Raw genomic sequence first — 19,755 nt, 5'->3', positions numbered from 1 at the left:
TTGAGGATTTGTAAACAAAGGATAGGATAGAATTTGACGATTTCTTACAGTCCACTTGGTTTTTTTGATGAAACCAAATTGCTCAAAGTGGTAGAATGATAAAAGATCTTCAATTCAGATTGAAACAAAGCTGGATCTGAGTTTTTTGGGAAATAGCCACAGTTCTGCTTTTCATGGTTTACATAGTAATCATAGCTTTAATTTGAAAGCTGAGAAAAGAGATTATTGTTATATCTAACCTATCTTCCTTACTGACCACTTGCTTTTGTGTTTTCACCGACTTAAGGCAACCACAAACATGGATCCACTCCATAGTTTTATTTTCAGGTTATCCAGCAATTAACAGTTATAGGTTTCACCTCCTCTCCCTGAAAGCTTTGCTTGTCTTTTCTGCAAAGTTATTGACTTTCTGTAAGTACAGGATCAGCCACAGCACTCATTAAATTGTTGACTTAAATTCCAAGGCATAGTAAAATCCTTTTCAGTCCAGCTACTTTAGTAAGGCTCATTTTGAAAATGATCAGTGTTTACACACAAAGCTTATGACACCTTTTCCCATTGCCTCCATGTTCTTTTCTTTCTTTAACTGTTCACAATACTCCAACTGTGGTCTAATCAAAATTCCTAAAGTTAACATCTCTACTTTTCAATTGTCATTGTAAAAATGAACACCCCCACTTTCTTGGTGGTATTCTGAAAGGATTACAAGAAATGTCTGTAATGAGGAGACCAACACCAAATCATTGTCGACACAGACATTTTAAAATAGGCATTAAACATATGTAACAAATTGCAACTCACATTTTTAGCAAATAAAAGAAAACAAACTCATTTTAAGTGGTAACATTTTATTTCATTTGTAATATCTTCATAAAAAATAGACCCTTTTAAAAAACTGAACTATTATCAGCCCAACTTGCTCCCAATACCTTGTATTCCACTCAACTGATATCAGCTTTTGGAATATATAAATACAACTGATTTTACACCACCAACCTATAGAAGCCCATTTAAAAAAAGCATATTCTGCTCCACTCAATCTCTTCATTATAGTGGGGAGAATAAGCAAAAAGCAACACAGGGCCTGAGTGTACATTTACAAAAATAAGACTCAAATCAAATGCACACACATGGTCAAATTCTCCATTGCATTGTTAAGGCTTTTGTTACTGTGGCACAATTAAAAACCAAGCTCGAGAATTATCAATGATTCAAGATTTGAGACCTGCTCTTTTTCTTAAATAAGAAAATGAGATTTAAAAGACAGCAAAAGATCTGAATCTGGAAAAATATGTTTACACTCGAGTAAGATTCACTGTGTTGCTCTTCTGCTCAGATTTTCTTTGACACAAGATGGAATTGAATGATAAACATCACTAAATTATAATAGGTACTATTCCAATGGTAATCATTAATAAGTGGGCAAGAAACTGCAGAATATTCTACTGATGAAAAAAATAGAGGGAAATGTAGTTGAAGCTTAGTGCCAATAATATTGGTCTTGGACAATAATTTAATGTTCACTTCTGAAAACTAACTGATGATGGCTAAACTCAAGATGAGGGAGGGATTAGCGGCAAAGAACCACCATTCCTTTAGGAAGGTAACAATCCTAGTGCTGTACAGGTATATCATGACATCACACAAAAATAATGTTATAACCTTGGTGTAATACTAGCAACTCCATATTTACCATTTAGAATATAAATAGAGAAGGATTTCTACCAACACATCTTGGCCCTTCAATGTCTGCAATATTCACTTGTAACATTTGGGAGAGGGTAAGCATAGAGTGAAAAGTCTAGAATATACTTTGGCAAAAGTTCATTGAGAAGTTCTTGTGGCACTTTACACAGGTAGTAATGTATGGTCTCTTTAGTGATGGGTTTATACCATGCTTGCCTTTGAGGAAATTCCACATGAAGTGGGGCTCCAATACTTCGAAGTACATGGTGCGCATCACTTTGCAATCGTTCATAAGAACCAATGTAGTCATATGTCACAGCACATGGCTGGCATAGATTGTAAACAGGCATCCAATGTTCATTCATTGATTCTACATCTTCATCCACCAAGTACTGAAGAAATTCTGTAAAAGTAACATCATCTCCCCTGGATTGTCCCACGTTTTTTCTATACCTTCTCACTATCTCCATTCCAAATCTCCGCTGGTATGCCTCAATTTCCCCAAACTTGTTTTTATAAGCTGACAACAATCGCTCCATTGGGTCTCGAACAAACAAAAATTTATAATAATGTTTCAATCTATATTTAATTTCACTGTTTTTTAAATCTCCAAGGAAGACCAGGTCATTTTTGTGATCCATTTTTATCTGGACATGGACATTATCCAGCACACCACTCAGAACTTTAATAACACGTTTCCAGTTAGAACATGCAACTTTGGGTACATAACAATACAAGAACCTGTATTTATCATTGACCAGGATGTGTTTTAGTAAATTCCGTCGCTGAGGTGATGTCAAATCGAAAATATTATGTGGCATCGTTTTAGGTTTGCATACATTCTGAATGGTCCTATTCCGAATATCTTGAATAATCTGCAAAAAGACGTGGAAAACATGAAAGTAATTAGGAAGATAGAGCAACATCAGTAACGTTTCCAGACAAATGCTAAAACAAAAGTACTAAAGTATGAAAATCTTGCTCCCCTTCAACTATTTAAGGAGTCCGAGTCGAGTGTGTGGTGCTGGAAAGGCAGCATCTGAGGAACAGAAGAATCGATGTTTCGGGCATAAGCCCTTCATCAGGAATGAGGCTTGTGGGCCGGGGTGGGGGGCGAGCTGAGAGATAAATGGGAAGGGGGTGGGAAGGTAGCTGAGAGTGTGATAGGTGGATGAAGGTGGGGAGTGAAGGTGATAGGTCAAGAAAAGGAGGATGGAGCAGATAGCTGGGAAGGAAGAATGGACAAGCCTCATTCCTGATGAAGGGCTTATGCCCAAAGCATCGATTCTCCTGCTCCTCAGATGCTGCCTGACCTGCTGTGCTTTTCCAGCACCACACTCTTGACTCTGAGCTCCAGCATCTGCAGTTCTCACTTTCTCCTCGTAAAGGGGTCAACCTTGGCTGAGGGGTACATATCTCACTTTTAAAAAATTCATTTGTACATCCTGCCCTGGTTTGATTGGCCAAAATGCAACACCCTGCATTGATCTAAATTAATCTCCACCTGCCATTCTTCGGCTCACTGGTCCAGTTGAATTAGCATTTGGATACAGAACTGGCTCAATGGTAGAAGACAGAATGGTGGTGCAGGGTTGTTTTCAGACTGGAGGCCTGTGACCAGTGGAGTGCCACAAGGAACGGCGTTGGGTCCACTACTTTTCCTCATTTATATAAATGATTGGATGTGAGCATAAGAGGTATAGTTAGTAAGTTTGCAGATGACACCAAAATTGAAGGTGTAGTGGACAGCGAAGAAGGTTACCTCAGATTACAACAGGATCTGCACCAGATGGGCCAATGAGCTGAGGAATGGCAGATAGAACATAGAACATAGAAGGATACAGCGCAGTACAGGCCCTTCGGCCCTCGATGTTGCGCCGACCGAATCCTACCTAACCTATACTAGCCCAATAACTTCCAAATGCCTATCCAATGCCCGCTTAAATGACCATAAAGAAGGAGAGTTCACCACTGATACGGGCAGGGCATTCCATGAACTCACAACCCGCTGTGTGAAGAATCTACCTCTAACATCTGTCCTATACCTACCACCCCTTAATTTAAAGCTATGTCCCCTAGTAACACCTGACTCCATTAGCGGTAAAAGGTTCTTAGTATCTACCCTATCTAAACCCCTAATCATCTTATACACTTCTATCAGATCTCCCCTAAACTTTCTCTTCTCCAATGAGAACAGCCCCAAGTGCCTCAGCCTTTCCTCATAAGATTTTCCTACCATTCCAGGCAACATCCTGGTAAACCTCCTCTGCACTCGTTCTAAAGCTTCCACATCCTTCCTATAGTATGGCGACCAAAACTGCACACAATACTCCAGATGAGGCCTCACCAGAGTCTTATACAACTGCAACATGACCTCAGGACTCCGGAACTCAATTCCTCTGCCAATAAAGCCCAGTACACCATATGCCTTCCTCACAGCACTATTTACCTGGGTGGCAACTTTCAGAGATCTGTGTACATGGACACCAAGATCCCTCTGCTCATCCACACTACCAAGTAGCCTACCATTAGCCCAGTAATCCATCATCTTGTTATTCCTACCAAAGTGAACGACTTCGCACTTAGCTACATTGAATTCCATTTGCCACATTTCCGCCCAGCTCTGCAGCTTATCTATATCCCGCTGTAACCTACCACTTCCTTCCTCACTATCCACAACTCCACCGACTTTTGTGTCATCCGCAAACTTGCTTACCCAGCTTTCAAGTCCTTCCTCTAGATCATTTATAAAGATAACAAAAAGCAATGGTCCCAAAACAGATCCTTGTGGTACACCGCTAGTAACTGCGCTCCAAGATGAACATAATCCATCAACTACTACCCTCTGTCTCCTTCCAGCCAGCCAATTCCTAATCCAAACCTCTAATGTATCCTCAATGCCATACCTCCGTAGTTTTAGCATTAGCCTACCATGGGGAACCTTATCGAACGCCTTACTAAAATCCATATACACAACATCTACTGCTTTACCCTCGTCCACTTCCTTAGTCACCTTCTCAAAGAACTCAATAAGGTTTGTGAGGCACGACCTGCCCTTCACAAAACCATGCTGGCTATCCCTGATCACGTTATTCCTACCCAGATGTTCATAAATCTTATCCCTTACCATTCTCTCTAAGACTTTGCCCACCACTGAAGTCAGACTCACTGGCCTATAGTTACTAGGGCTATCTCTACTCCCTTTCTTGAACAATGGGACCACATTCGCTATCCTCCAGTCCTCTGGTACTATTCCCGTTGACAATGACGACATAAAAATCCAGGCCAATGGCTCTGCTATCTCCTCCCTAGCTTCCCATAGGATCCTGGGGTAAATGCCATCAGGCCCAGGAGACTTATCTATATTCATCCTTTCCAATATTCCCAAAACCTCTTCCCTGCATATTTCCAGGGCATCCATTCTAATTATTTGTGATTCCATATTCACATCAGCAACAGTGTCCTGTTCCTGAGTGAATACTGATGAAAAGTACTGATTTAATGTCTCTCCAATCTCCTCCGCCTCCACACACAACTTCCCACTACTATCCTTGACTGGACCGATACCTACCCTAGTCATCCTTTTATTCTTGACATACCTATAGAATGCCTTTGGGTTTTCCCTAATCCTACCAGCTAAAGACTTTTCATGTCCCCTTCTCGCTTCTCTTAGCTCCCTCTTTAGCTCCTTCCTGGCTACCTTATAACTCTCAATCGCCCCTACTGAACCTTCACGCCTCATCTTTACATATGCCGCCTTCTTCCCTTTCACAAGGGACTCCAATTCCTTACTAAACCACGGCTGCCTCACAAGGCCCTTTACACCATGCCTGACTGGTACATACCTATCAAGGACACGCAGTAGCTGCTCCTTGAACAATCCCCACATCTCATTAGTGTTCTTCTCTTGAAGCCTGTTTTTCAAATCCACACATCCTAAGTCATGCCTCACTGCATCATAATTTCCCTGCCCCCAGCTATAACTCTTGCCCTGCGGCGCACGATTATCCCTCTCCATCACTAAAGTAAAAGTCACCGAGTTGTGGTCACTGTCCCCGAAGTGCTCACCTACCTCCAAGTCTAACACCTGGCCTGGTTCATTACCTAGAACCAAATCCAATATAGCCTCCCCTCTTGTTGGCCTGTCGACATATTGTGTCAGGAAACCCTCCTGCACACATTGTACAAACACCGACCCATCTAATGAACTCGAGCTATAGCTCTCCCAGTCAATATTTGGGAAGTTAAAGTCCTCCATAACAACCACCCTGCTACCTTCACTCTTTTCCTGAATCATCCTCGCAATATTATCCTCTACTTCTCTAGGACTATTAGGAGGCCTGTAGAAAACACCTAACAGGGTGACCTCACCTTTCCTATTTCTAACCTCAGCCCAAACTACCTCAGATGGCAAGTCCTCTTCCATCGTCCATTCCACTGCTGTGATACTATCTTTGACAAGTAATGCCACGCCTCCCCCTTTTTTACCCCCATGTCTGATCCTACTAAAACATTTGAACCCTGGAACGTGCAACAGCCATTCTTGTCCCTGTTCTACCCACGTCTCTGTAATGGCCACAACATCGAAGTCCCAGGTACCAACCCACGCTGCAAGTTCACCTACCTTATTCCTTATACTTCTGGCATTGAAGTATACACACTTCAATCCACCCTTCTGGTTACAGGCACCCTCCTTAGAGATCACTGCATTATTCCTAACCTCCCTACACTCAAGGTCCTGTACCCTAAAGCTACAGTCCTGGTTCCCATGCCCCCACGGAGTTAGTTTAAACCCTCCCAAAGAGCACTAGCAAACCTCCCCCCAAGGTTACTGGTGCCCCTCAGGTTCAGGTGTAGCCCATCCTTTTTATAGAGGTCCCACCTTCCCCAGAAAGGACCCCAGTTGTCCAGAAACCGGAATCCCTCCCTCCTGCACCATCCCTGTAGCCACGCATTTAACTGCTCTCTCTCCCTATTCCTCGACTCTCTATCACGTGGCACGGGTAACAAACCAGAGACTACAACTCTGTTTGTTCTAACTCTGAGCTTCCAACCTAGCTCCCTGAAAGCCTGTCTGACATCCTCACCTCTCTTCCTACCTATATCGTTGGTGCCAACGTGGACCACGATCTGGGGCTGCTCCCCCTCCCCCTTAAGGACCCGGAAAACACGATCAGCGACATCACGTACCCTTGCACCTGGGAGGCAACATACCAAACGTGAGTCCCTGTCGCCCCCACAAAACCGTCTGTCTGTACCCCTCACTATCGAGTCCCCAAGAACTATTGCTCTACCTTTCTCCACCCTACCCTTCTGAGCAACGGGGCCAGGCTCCGTGCCAGAGGCCTGAACCTCGTTGCTTGCCCCTGGTAAGTCATCCCCCCCACAAGTATCCAAAACGGTATACTTGTTCTTGAGGGGAATGACCGCAGGGGGTCCCTGCACTGGCTTCCTCCTCCCACTCCCCCTCACTGTCACCCATCTATCTTGAACTTTCGGAGTAACTACTTGCCTAAAGCTCCGATCTATGACCTCCTCTGCCTCCCGAATGATCCGCAGTTCATCCAACTCCAGCTCCAGTTCCCTAACACGGGTTTGGAGGAGCTGGAGATGGGTGCACTTCTTGCAAGTGTACTCAGCAGGGACGCTAATGGCTTCCCTCACCTCATACATGTTGCAAGAGGAACATTGCCCTCTCTGCACTGCCATCCCTCACTTCACCCATGGCTGTCACTTATACAAATATCTCTGCTAGGGGCCATACAAATTCCTCTCTAGCCTCCAAAAAAGTCCTGGGATATACTTTTAGGTCCCGGGGATTCATCTTAAAGCATTTTAAATGTCTGCAACACTTGTTCAAGGTCAACTCTTTACACTGGAAGACCAACAGGTTTTGGCAGACTGAAAAGTTTCTTTCACCCAGATGACAGTCTTCCAGGCAGGGTCAAGGTTTGTCTTGGTACGTTCTGGGGAATAGACCAGAGAGCACAGATTCCTTCATCACTGAGTTGCTTGGGGAAAACCTCTACAAAAACCACTGCAACTCTCTCCAGACCTTTGCAAAGATACATTCCAGAAGGTGGTGTGTGACGGTGTCTTTCCCCTGCAGTTACTTCAAGGACAGCATGTGGTGGCACAGAGAGTCTGGGCATACATAAAGGATTTGACAAATCCTTCACACCATCAGCCAAGCTATGTCTTGTGTTTGCTGGAAAACTGGAAGAATGCCTCATCGCCAGAAATAACTTTGACAGTCTGCGTCTAAGAGAGAGCAGAATCTCCTTTTCCCTGCAAGGGGTCAAGGACACTATGTGCTGACCACTTCCTAATGGACTTGTGATCAAAGGTCCATTTTGTTTTACAAATTTTTCCATGAAGGACAGGTGATACAGAAAGGTCCAACGACTTGGAGCGGTCCGCGGTAACAAGGCCATTTATCGTAACAGTGGCAACAAGTAGAACCTCGATACATGGCATGGCTGCATCAAGCTGTGCCTACATCAAAGGTGGCCATCAGGAAGAGGGCAGAATTAGGTACATGTTTGACCTCCAGATGAACTGGAAGACAACTCAGGTGACTACAAAGGCACAGGTTCTGGGAATGGGCCAGACTTGCACCGTGTACAACAACAGAGTACCTCACATCTGATTACCATACGTTGCTCTGCAATGGAGAGACAGTGGTGCTCCATCTGCCCAGTGTCTGTCGCACCTTGTCAATATGCTTCTTCTGAGTTCTTGTGTGTGCCCCAGCCCCTTTGAACCATATTCCCAGCACCTTTGGATAACTTGTCTGGACCGTGATGGGGATAAAGGATGGGTTAGCGCAGCTCCCAAAGAACATGGCCTCGCTCTTACTTTGGCTCCCAATGCCAGGTTGAACTGGTCACAAATGCTCATAAGTCTGTGCACTGACAGTATATCTGAGCAGAAAACGGTGATGTTATCCACACACAAGCCTCCACTGTGTGGAATAGACACCCCTTTCAGACCTTTATCCTTCTTGATGAACTCAGCGACAGACTCTATTCAATACACAAACAAGGCAGGTGAGAAAGAGGGCAGTCTTGTCCGACTCCAGACCTGATTGGGAAACTTCGATTCCCAACTGTAGATTCACTAACAATGTTGGTGTAGAGCAGTCAGATACAATTCAGATTCTCTCCCCAAAGCCCATTTGGAGAGTATGTCACTCATGCAGGAGTGTGATATCCTGTGAAAGGCCTTCTCCTGATCCAGGCTGATGAGGCAGATGCCCATCTCCCCTCCCCCACTCTCCTGCAAGTAAGTAATCATATCCATGGAGGACATTCATCCATGAGACATGGATGACGCAGGCCAGGCCACTATTTATTGCCCATTCCTAATGCAACAGTTGAGAGTCAACCATATTTGTATAGGTCTGGAGTCACATGTAGGCCAGGCCATGTGAGGATGACAGATTTCCCCACCCCTAAAAAGGACATTAGTAAAACAGATGGGTTCAAGTCAGAAAATTCATTCTCTGAGCATCACATAAGCTGCCAAATCAGGATGAGGGAATTCATTCACAGGTCCCTTTAGGTAGACATAAATCATGACATTATTTGAAAGAGCAGGAGAGTTGTAATGGCACACTGGCCAACATCAATCCTTCAACTAACAGGGCCTCACTATTCTTGTGCTTTTCAGCTTAGTAACTCAAGAATTGTCTGTGCAAGTTCCCTTTACATTGCTAAATGATTTTTCACTTTCTTAATTTTCCATAGTTATTCTGCCATCATCTTATTTGTTTTCTTAAGTCATCGTATGCCTTGTTCTTTGATTTCAGTTAGGGCAAGCAGTGGTCTGGTGATATTGTCACTGGGCTCATGTCTGGATAGGTATATGAATAGGCAGGGTTAAGAGGGATATTGGCCAAGTGCTGGCAAGTGGAATTAGATTAGGTTAGGATATCTGGTTGGCATGGATGAGTTGGACCGAAGGCATACATCTCTATGACTTGTGACACAGAGATCCAGGTTAATGCTTTGGAGACACAAATTCAAATTCTATTGCTACATAGTCTGGAATTTGGTGACCACAAAACTACTGACAATTGTAGTAAATTGTTAATGTCCTTTTAGGGAAAGAAATCTATCATCTAATCTGGCCAATTAAGCAATCTGGCTGACTCTTAATGGCCCAGCGCTTGTTTACAGCTGTTACAAAATCTGATGAAACAGATTAAACTGAACAGACAAAACACAGGAAATAACCATCAATATATACAGGCCTGTTGATCCTGCAAAGTCCTCCTTATAAACATCTGGTAGCTTGTACCAAAATTGCAAAGGCTATCCACACATTAGTCAAGCAACAACCTGAAAATCATACCTTACCCAGGATGGAGGTGTCTAGGATATTGTACGTTCTGTACCACTTCCAATTGAGGCTCCCATCATCCTTCAGTTAATTTGATACACTCCACATGATACCATGAAATAGCTGAAGGCAATGATACAGAAAAGGCTACAGTCCCTGACAAGATTTCAGCAAAAGTACAGAAGACTCGTGCTCCAGAGCTAGCTGTGCCCTTAGCCAAGCTGTTACAGTACAGTTACAACACTGGCAGTTGTCCAACAATATGTAAACTTGCCCCGGTATGTCCTGTACACAAACAACAAGACAAATGCAATACAGTCAATTGCCACATCATCAGCCTACTCTCAATGATAAGTTAATTAATGGAAGCTGTCATCAACAGTGCTATCAAGCAGCACTTACTCAAAAATACTCAGCTCCTGACCTCTTGGCATCCTTGATCCCAACACTGGCAAATGGGCAGTACTCAAGAGAGGAAATTAGGATGATTGCCCTTCACTCCATGGCAGCCTTTAACTGAATACATATCAAGAAACCCTAGCAAAATTGGAGTCAATGGGAAATCAGCGAGAAAACTCCTGTGGGTGGAGTCATACAACAAAGGATGAAATGGTTAATCATCCTAGCCATTGAACATCATTGAAGGAGTTTCTCAGGGGAGGTTCTAGGCCCAAACCACCTTGAGCTTTCATTAAAGGCCCTTCTTCCATCAGAAGGACAGAATGAACATATTTGCTGATGATTGCACAATGTTCAGCAACAATCTCAACTCCTTAGAAACTGAAGTGCATGCCCAAATGGACAATATTCAATCTTGAGTTGATTAATGGCAAGTGACATTCATACCAGTGTCAGATTAATCAGAAATTGCATTAGACCAACAACTAAACGCTGTGGCTACAAGAATAGATTTACAGTTTTAGAATTTAGGTTTTTAAAAAGTGTAGAATGGTTAGAAGAAATAGTAGAGTTAGATCTGCTGTAGGGAGCTCACAACAGGTTGCCCAGTATTGACGCCATCTTGAATCCAAATTATTCAAGTACTCCTGTCTACAAATTGGAAAACCAGATCACCATGCTATGTTCCTTCTCCCAGTTTACAAGTTGAAACAGGAAGATCCTTCACAGAAAGAAATATAATGCTAGTCCAAGGCAGCAGAACATAGAACAATACAGCACAGAACAGGCCCTTCGGCCCACGATGTTGTGCCAAACATTTGTCCTAGCTTAAGCACCTATCCATGTACCTATCCAATTGCCGCTTAAAGATCACCAATGATTCTGACTCTGCCACTCCCACAGGCAGCGCATTCCATGCCCCCACCATTCTCTGGGTAAAGATCCTACTCCTGACATACCCCCATACCTTCCACCCTTCACCTTAAATTTATGCCCCCTTGTAACTCTCTGTTGTACCCAGGGAAAAAGTCTCTGACTGTCTACTCTATCTATTCCCCTGATCATCTTACAAACCTCTATCAAGTCACCCCTCATCCTTCTCCGTTCCAATGAGAAAAGGCCTAGCACTCTCAACCTATCCTCATACGACCTATTCTCCATTCCAGGCAATTTCCTGGTAAATCTCCTCTGCACCCTCTCCAAAGCTTCCACATCTTTCCTAAAATGAGGCGACCAGAACTGCACACAGTACTCCAAATGTGGCCTTACCAAGGTCCTGTACAGCTGCAACATCACCTCACGACTCTTGAATTCAATCCCTCTGCTAATGAACGCTAATACACCATAGACCTTCTTACAAGCTCTATCCACCTGAGTGGCAACTTGCAAAGATCTATGAACATAGACCCCAAGATCCCTCTGCTCCTCCACCTTACTAAGAACCCTACCGTTAACCCTGTATTCCACATTCTTATTTGTCCTTCCAAAATGGACAATGTCACACTTGACAGGGTTGAATTCCATCTGCCACTCCTCAGCCCAGCTCTGCATCATATCTAAGTCCCTTTGCAGCTGACAACAGCCCTCCTCACTATCCACAACTCCACCAATCTTCGTATCGTCTGCAGAAGAGCATCTCTAGGACTGCATGGAATCAGTGGACTTAACCGTATTCAAATACTCAGCAAAAAACTTAGATAGGTACACAATCACCATGACAAAATTCATTAGCAAATGCTTGGAGCAGAGTGTGCCAAAGAAGTCAACCCAGGTTTTCTCCAACCGGAAACCTTGATGAACTGGGAAATCCACTCCCTACTGAAGACCAGGTGTGCGGCATTGGAGTCAGATGACACAGACCGAGACGGAAAATCCAGATATGACCTCTGCAAAGCCAGAGATGCCAAGAGGCAGTACCGAACCAAGTCAGAGTCCCATACGACCTCCCACTGCCTGTGACAAGGCCTAAACAACAATGAGATACAAACTGCAGCAGAACAAAATAGCAGACAAAGACACACCTCACCCTGACGTGCTCAATGGTTTCTATGTTTGGTTTGTGCAGTGTGGTGTCATCTGCTTTGACAGCCCTGGATGCCCCTGTTCCTTCCATCACCGTTGCAGCCATCAGATCCGTCTTCCTGAGAGTCAACCCAAGGAAACTGACGGGCCTGGATGGTGTCCCCAGCCAAAGACTTAGATCCTGTGCAGGTCAGTTGGCGGAGGTATTCAATGACATCTTCAATCTCTCCCTCCAAGCCGAAGTCTCCACTTGCTTCACGAAGACCACCACCATCCCAGTACCAAAGAAAACACATGCAATGTGCCTTAATGACTACTACTTAGTGGCTCTGACCTCCATAATCATGAAGTGCTTCACGACGTGGGTCATGGCCCACACCAACTCTAGTTTACGAGCCTACCTCAGTCCCTTGCAATTTGCCTCCTGACATAACATGTTCAGAGCAGACAACGAAGACACCTTTGCAACCGGGTCCTCAGCTTCCTGACCAGTAGACTGCAATCAGTGAAGACACAAGGCGGCACAACAACACCCCCTCTTTCTCAGGCAGCTCAGGAATTTTGGCATGTCCACAAGGACCTTCACCAAATTTTACAGATGCACCACAAAAAGCAGACTGTCCAAGAGTATGACAGCCTGGTACGGCAACTGCTCTGCCCAGTAATGTAAGAAACTGCAGACGGTTGTGTGCACAACCCAAATCATCATGGAATCTAACCTTCCAACCATGGACTCCATTCACGCCTGTCATTGCCGTGGAAAGGCTGCCAACATCAAACACCCCTCCCATCCCGGTAACGCTCTCCTCTAACCTCTTCTGTTAGGCAGAAGATACAGAAGCTTGAACACACGCACCACCTGGTCCAATAACAGCTTTTTCCCTACCGTTATTAGACTGGTGAATGGACTTTCTAACTTCAAATAATGTTTATCTTGTTAATGCTGATCTTGCCTCACGCACATCCAATGTGGTGTAAACTATCTGCCTGACTCTGTCCAATTTTTTTCCACCCAATAATCTGTACAACCTTGCTTACTCTGATTTGCCTGTACAGCACGCAAGCAAGCTTTTCACAGTACAGTAGCGCCTCGATTTACGAACTTAATCTGTTCCGGGACCCGGTTCGCAAACCGAAAAGTTTGCGAACTGAATCAATTTTTCCCATTGTTCGGATATTTCTGGAATCTTTTCTCTTTTTTGTCTCTTGGAGCTTGGTGATGCCACAAGAAAACAATCCAGAGAAACTTGTTTTTTTCTTTGTTGCAGAATTTTCCGAAAGTGGGACATCACATTGAACAGAGCTTTTGTGTTCAAAGCACGCGTAGCAAAGCAGAACAATGGAACCACACGGTCGCACACAGGCTTTTTGCTTTCGTACCTTCGCTCGTACCTTGAATTTCGTACGTACGCTGAAGCAAAATTTCACATACAATCCTGTTCGTAAACTGATTTGTTCGCGAACGGGGTCGTTCGTATGTCGAGGCACTACTGTACTTCAGTACACATGACAATAAACCAAACCATTCAACCAGTCCACCACTGATAAGGTATGAGACAGGTATAAGTCAATAATGGTTCAACCCTTTTCATTTGACTGGATTATTGACACTTGAACAATAATCAAGAAGCTCAATATCATCCAGGACAAAATATCCTACTTGATTGGAAACAAACGTTCACTCTCTCTACTACTGATGCTGACCAGCTAATAAAATGCACTGCAGAAAATCACCTACACTCCTTGAAGAACACGTTCCAAACACATGATGTCTACCATATAGAAGGTCAAGGGCTGTAAAGACATGCAACCACCACCATTTGTTAGCTTTCCTTCCAGTCACTCACTATGCTGACTAATAAATATATCACTGCTCCATCAAAATGATTGAGTTAAAATCCTAGAATCTACTTCCTTATTGCCATGTGGATCTACCTACAACACATGGAATGCAGTGGTTCAAGAAGGGAGCTCACCATCAACTTCAAATGGGCAACTAGGGAGGGGCACTAAAGGCAGAGCTGAAAATGTGTTGCTGGAAAAGCGCAGGTCAGGCAGCATCCGAAGAGCAGGAGAGTCGACGTTTCGAACATGAGCCCTTCTTCAAGAATGATTCCTGAAGCAGGGCTCATGCCCGAAACATCGACTCTCCTGCTCCTTGGGTGCTGCCTGACCTGCTGCGCTTTTCCAGCAATACATTTTCAGCTCTGATCTCCAGCATCTGCAGTCCTCACTTTCTCCTAGGGGCAGTAAGTATCACCCAGCCAGTGACACCAAATTGCATGAACAAACCACACACAAAAACAAATTCCTTTCATTACTCATTCACGTGTCAACATTGTTTCTGCTTTGTAGCGGGCTACGTTGTGGCGGAGCTCTACTGATCTGATACTGACTCTTGCCTGGTGACAATACAACCTGTCAGCGTTACTCCCACAGTCACAAAGATGTGCAGCTCAGGTGAACTGGCCATGCTAAACTGTCCACAGTGTGAGGTGCATTAGACAGGGGGGAAATGGCTCTGGGTGGGTTACTCTTCGGAGGGACAGTGTGGACTGGTTGGGCCGAAGAGCCTGTTTCCACACTGTAGGGAATCTAAAACCAGTAGCAGTGGCTTAACTAGTATAACTAGTATAACCAGTGGTTAGCATTAAGGGCCGACGCCGTTCTCACCTGGTACTCGGGGTCCTCGTCCCATTTCCACTTGTCCCCGATGCCAGCAGCAGCTTGTGCTCCTCGCCGCCCCCCAGGCCCCCCGCCGCCGCCGCCGCCACCGGCCGGGCCCCGGGCTCCGTACGAGCGGCCGCTCAGAGTGTCCACCTCGGCCAGCATACCCTTCTGGATCATCAGCAGCAGCCCGCCCGACGCCACGATCACACCGAACGTCAACATAGTCGGCAGCAGCACCGCTCTCCGAACGGCCCGAGCCAGCGACAGGCCGCCCATGGCACCGGCTCCGCTCGCACCGGCCGTTCCCGTGGCCCCGCCCCCCCCCCAACGCCCGGTACGGACCGCCCCCAATCCCCCGGCTCCAACCCAACCTCCGGCCACAACACACATGCGCAGCGCCGCCCGCTCGGCACGCTGGGATTTGTAGTTTTCTTGCTGACCCATCAAGCACACCCACTGCGCATGTGCCAGAATTCGTCCGCGCCTGGGGAGACCAAGTCTCCCGTGTCCAGGTTGCAGAGTTACAGATGCAGAGTTTCTTGGTCTCGCTAATTCTGGTTGAAACCATTCTTGGAGATCTGATCATATTACCTACATTCTGCAAAAATTGTAGCCCATTGAATATTCAACAGCAGGGTTCATAAAGGAATCGTCGTAGATTCAATGCATTCAGATTTCAAACAGGCGCTTGATAATATGCAGCATGAAACATTGATCCACCAAAAGAGTATGACATCTTGGTGTAGATAGAAGATTGGCTAACTTAGAAACATGCTGAACAAAATTCGGTGAGTCCAAAATTCAGCTTCTTGCCAGCAGGATAAAGTTTTGAGATCTCTGAGTTCAAAAGGTGAGTTGAAGCTCCCGACTGCAGGTCCCAGACACAAAACATCAATTCGGTCTTTCTCTCTCCACAGATGCTACCAGACCTGCTCCATATTTTCTGGGTTTGTTCCTAATTTCAGGTGCCACGAAGTTTATCTACAGGTATCTCATGAGAAGCACATCTCGCTGGAAATCAGTGGTTGATTCCAATTAACTACCACCAAAATGAGAAATGCATCCCTAGTTTCAATGTAAGCATGGACCAAGTTGAAAGGGAAGGTGCATGCTGTATCTGTGGGCAGATTAAAGTGCAAATAGTAAAAGTGAGGGAGGATGTTTGTGGCTGAGGGGCAGACTAAAACACAATGGCAAAGGAGATTACTGTATGTCCAGGTGTGGAAGAATGGAGCTTGCATCAGTTTCTGTTTTCTCCTGAGACATTTGGGTCTGTCATTGGAGAGACAGTGTCACAAGGTGATGAATGTTTAAGATGTGGTCCTTGCAGTGTGAATGTCATTTACAGAGGTATATGTTTGGTGTACTGAGTGATGGAGGATATGTTCACAGTTACAGTTGGGAATTTGATGTTGAATGACAGGAGTTGGTGGATCTGGGTCTGAAAGCATAGTGCTATGGTACAAGTTATCTGTGGTGAGGAGGTAGAGAATCAGGTGATCTATTGCTACCTTGTTATGCATTCAGAGGGCAAAGTGAGGAAATCAACAGCCACACAGAATTAGCTGATATTGGTGGGGGTTCCAAGGTGACAGGGGAGAATCCAATGCAAAAATAATAACTCATCAGAAAGGTGACTGTATACTGTACTCTAGGTGTGGATGCTGTAATGTGCTGTACATTTGGAGCAAGATTTCCCTACTTTAAAATTCCATTCAACTTTAATAAAAGCTAACATTCTCTTTTCTACTCGGTTGCCATACCTTCATGATTCCAAAAAGCAGAGAATTTACATCTGATTTTGCAAGAGTTACTTGATGCCACATTTATTCAAATACTACCTTGCTGTTACTGTCACCTCATCTCGGGAGTTCTGGTTTTGATCAGATTTGGATCAAGGATATGCAGTAATACAGTTTGGCCCTGCTGAAATCTAAATTGAGCTTCTGTAATTGCATTATTGCTCATTAACTGCCAGTTGGTAGCTCTGTTGATGGAGAAAGTGAGGACTGCAGATGCTGGAGATCAGAGCTGAAAATGTGTTGCAGGAAAAGCGCAGCAGGTCAGGCAGCTTCCAAGGAGCAGCAGAATCGACGTTTCGGGCATGCCCGAAACATCAATTCTCCTGCTCCTTAGATGCTGCCTGACCTGCTGTGCTTTTCCAGCAACACATTTTCAGCTCCGTTGATGACCAGTTCTATGATTTTGCTGATGATCACAAATAGACTGATGTGGTAATTGTCCAGGTTTGATGTGTCCTCTATATCCTATTCAAAATCTATGTAGTACAGTGATAATGCCATTATACTCAATGGAGGGTTACCACTAATATGAATCAGGACTTTATCTCCAGAGCATTAATGTGGACCACTGGGTTAGTAGCAAACTGACATTGCCATGACACCACTATCTCTCCTGCACTATAGAAAGGTCACACAGAAGATTTATAAAAATGATACCAGAAATGCATGGATAGACATATCAGAAATGGAATGACAAGTCGAGTGTCTTTTATTTTTAATAAACTTGTAAGGATGATCTTTTAGAGGTACTTAAAATTAGGTAGACATCTGACAGAGAGGATTCGGAATGAAAGTTTACTATTGCGCTGCAAAGCTTGACTAGAGGCCATCAGTATATAATAGTCATCAAAAAAAGTCCATAATAAAATCAGAAGAAATGTCTTGAGCCAAGAAGTGGTAAAATGGTTGAACGTGATTCCACAGGGAGTGGTTGGAAGTGAATAGAACAGATGCATTCCAGGGAAAGTTTGACACAAATGGAGCGAATAGGAGGGAATGCCAAGGGCAGCACCAGGCATACATTTTAAAAAAAAGGTGTCAACCTGGTGAAGCTACCAAGCAGGACTACTTGCAAGCTAAACAGTATAAGCTGCAAGTGATAGAGCTAAGCGATCCCACAACCAATAGATCAGACCAAAGCTCTGCAGTCCTGCATATCAATCTTGGATGGTGTGGACAACTAAACAACTGACTGGACTAGGAGGCTGCACAAATATCCAGCAATAATACTCAAGATTATTATTAAGCTCCAAAACATGCTGCATCCTGGCTGTTCCACTACAGCTATAACTCTGGTATCTACTGAGTTGCCTAGACAAAAAGCCGGACAAATCCAGTCCAACCAAATATCACTCCATCAGTCTATTGTCGGTCATCAGGCAAGTGATGGGAGGTGTCCTTAAGCATGGTATTTTAAAATTATTTTCAGTCTCCCTGTCACTGTTTCGGTCTATTATTTTATTGCCATCAAAGGTCTTTGTCAACATACCTCATCACCTGTTGAATGGCATTCACAAAAATGTTAATATCAAGTAAATTAAGTATCCCAGTGAGATTGCTGCATACTAATTTACTAGGGTTTACCATCTTCAGTATATACAATAATCTCCCAAAAGTGTTACTTTTGAATTAAAGGCAGGTAGATTAGTTCCTCATTTTTATTCTGTCACTCTGCGCAATTGCACGGTGTATAAATTACATCTGCTTTCTTTCTCCCTTAAGTTGTAACATCTATAAACACTAGTCTTTCTCTATGATTCAGAGATACTTGAGTTCTCTAGAAAAAGTCTTCCTTGTTCACTGGATACCATGTCCTTATGCCAAAAATAGCATCTTTGAGTGAATGCTGTGGCTCAGCTAGATAATATTTATTTCCAGTTGGCTTGATTTTGAGAAAGAACATCTGACGACAGTATGATGTTTCTCAAAACTTTATGTGCTAATTTATAAACTGTTTTTGGTTGCCTAATAATGCTAAGTGCAGTGTATACTGTTCCTAAGCACTTTGATGATATTGTAGTCATCCAGTATTTTTGCCAATGAATCAAACATATACAAAGATTTTTTTTTAAATGCAGCAATTTCATCATGAGTCTGATTGTTTAGGCACTTATGGATTGCTTGCCTTAGTTGTAGCAACTGTTTCGAGTCAGGATACTATATTTTGATCTTCACACTAAGCAAACAGTAAATATTCCAGGATAATAATACTGAAAAAGTACTCCATAATCTGTCAGAAGAAATGCCAAAATGAGGACAAAACCAAAATGCAGTACCTATGATGAATGTGAAATTAAAAAATATCAGGCAATATTGGAAACACCAAGATTGTTAGACTTGTAAATATTTATAAAGGTGAAAGACCATAGAATTTGGTGCAAAAATAAGCCACTCAGCCCACTGAGTTTGCTCAGCCATTCAATCAGATTATGGTTGATCTGGTAATCCTTAAATCCGTTTTCCTGCCTTTACTCTTGACTCTCTTACTGAATAAAGATATGTCTGTTGCAGCCTTGAATAAGTATATTGGCTTAGGCTTTACAGCCTTCTGCAGTAAAGAATACCAGAGATTCACAGTTCTTTATGAGAAGAAATTCCTTCTCATCACTGCTTTAAATGGGCAATCACTCCCCCTTAGGTTATATCCTCTGGTTCACAGACTCTCCCACAAGGGAAATAATCTCTCAGCATTCACTGTATCAAGCCTTCTAAGAATCTATACGTTTCCATCATGATTTCTTCTCATTCTTCAAAATTGCAATGAGCACAACCCAAGGTACTCAACCTCTCCTCACGAGAATATCCCTCCATGTCTGAGATCAACTTAGTCAGC

At 43.8% G+C, this 19,755-nt stretch overlaps 1 protein-coding gene across 1 annotated transcript; it reads right to left on the bottom strand.

Moving 5' to 3' along the window:
• Positions 1-831: 831 nt before the first annotated feature.
• On the bottom strand, positions 832-15,423 carry chst14 (carbohydrate (N-acetylgalactosamine 4-0) sulfotransferase 14). Its single transcript, XM_060830682.1, has 2 exons — positions 15,124-15,423; positions 832-2,561 (listed from the first exon to the last, which is right to left on the bottom strand). The coding sequence occupies exons 1-2, from the start codon at positions 15,394-15,396 to the stop codon at positions 1,743-1,745; spliced, it is 1,092 nt and encodes a 363-aa protein (XP_060686665.1). The 5' UTR covers positions 15,397-15,423; the 3' UTR covers positions 832-1,742.
• Positions 15,424-19,755: the final 4,332 nt, after the last annotated feature.

The sequence above is a fragment of the Hemiscyllium ocellatum genome, chromosome 1 (genome assembly GCF_020745735.1).
Source record: "Hemiscyllium ocellatum isolate sHemOce1 chromosome 1, sHemOce1.pat.X.cur, whole genome shotgun sequence".
Lineage (NCBI taxonomy): Eukaryota > Metazoa > Chordata > Chondrichthyes > Orectolobiformes > Hemiscylliidae > Hemiscyllium > Hemiscyllium ocellatum.
This window is presented reverse-complemented; position numbering and strand designations above follow the sequence as displayed.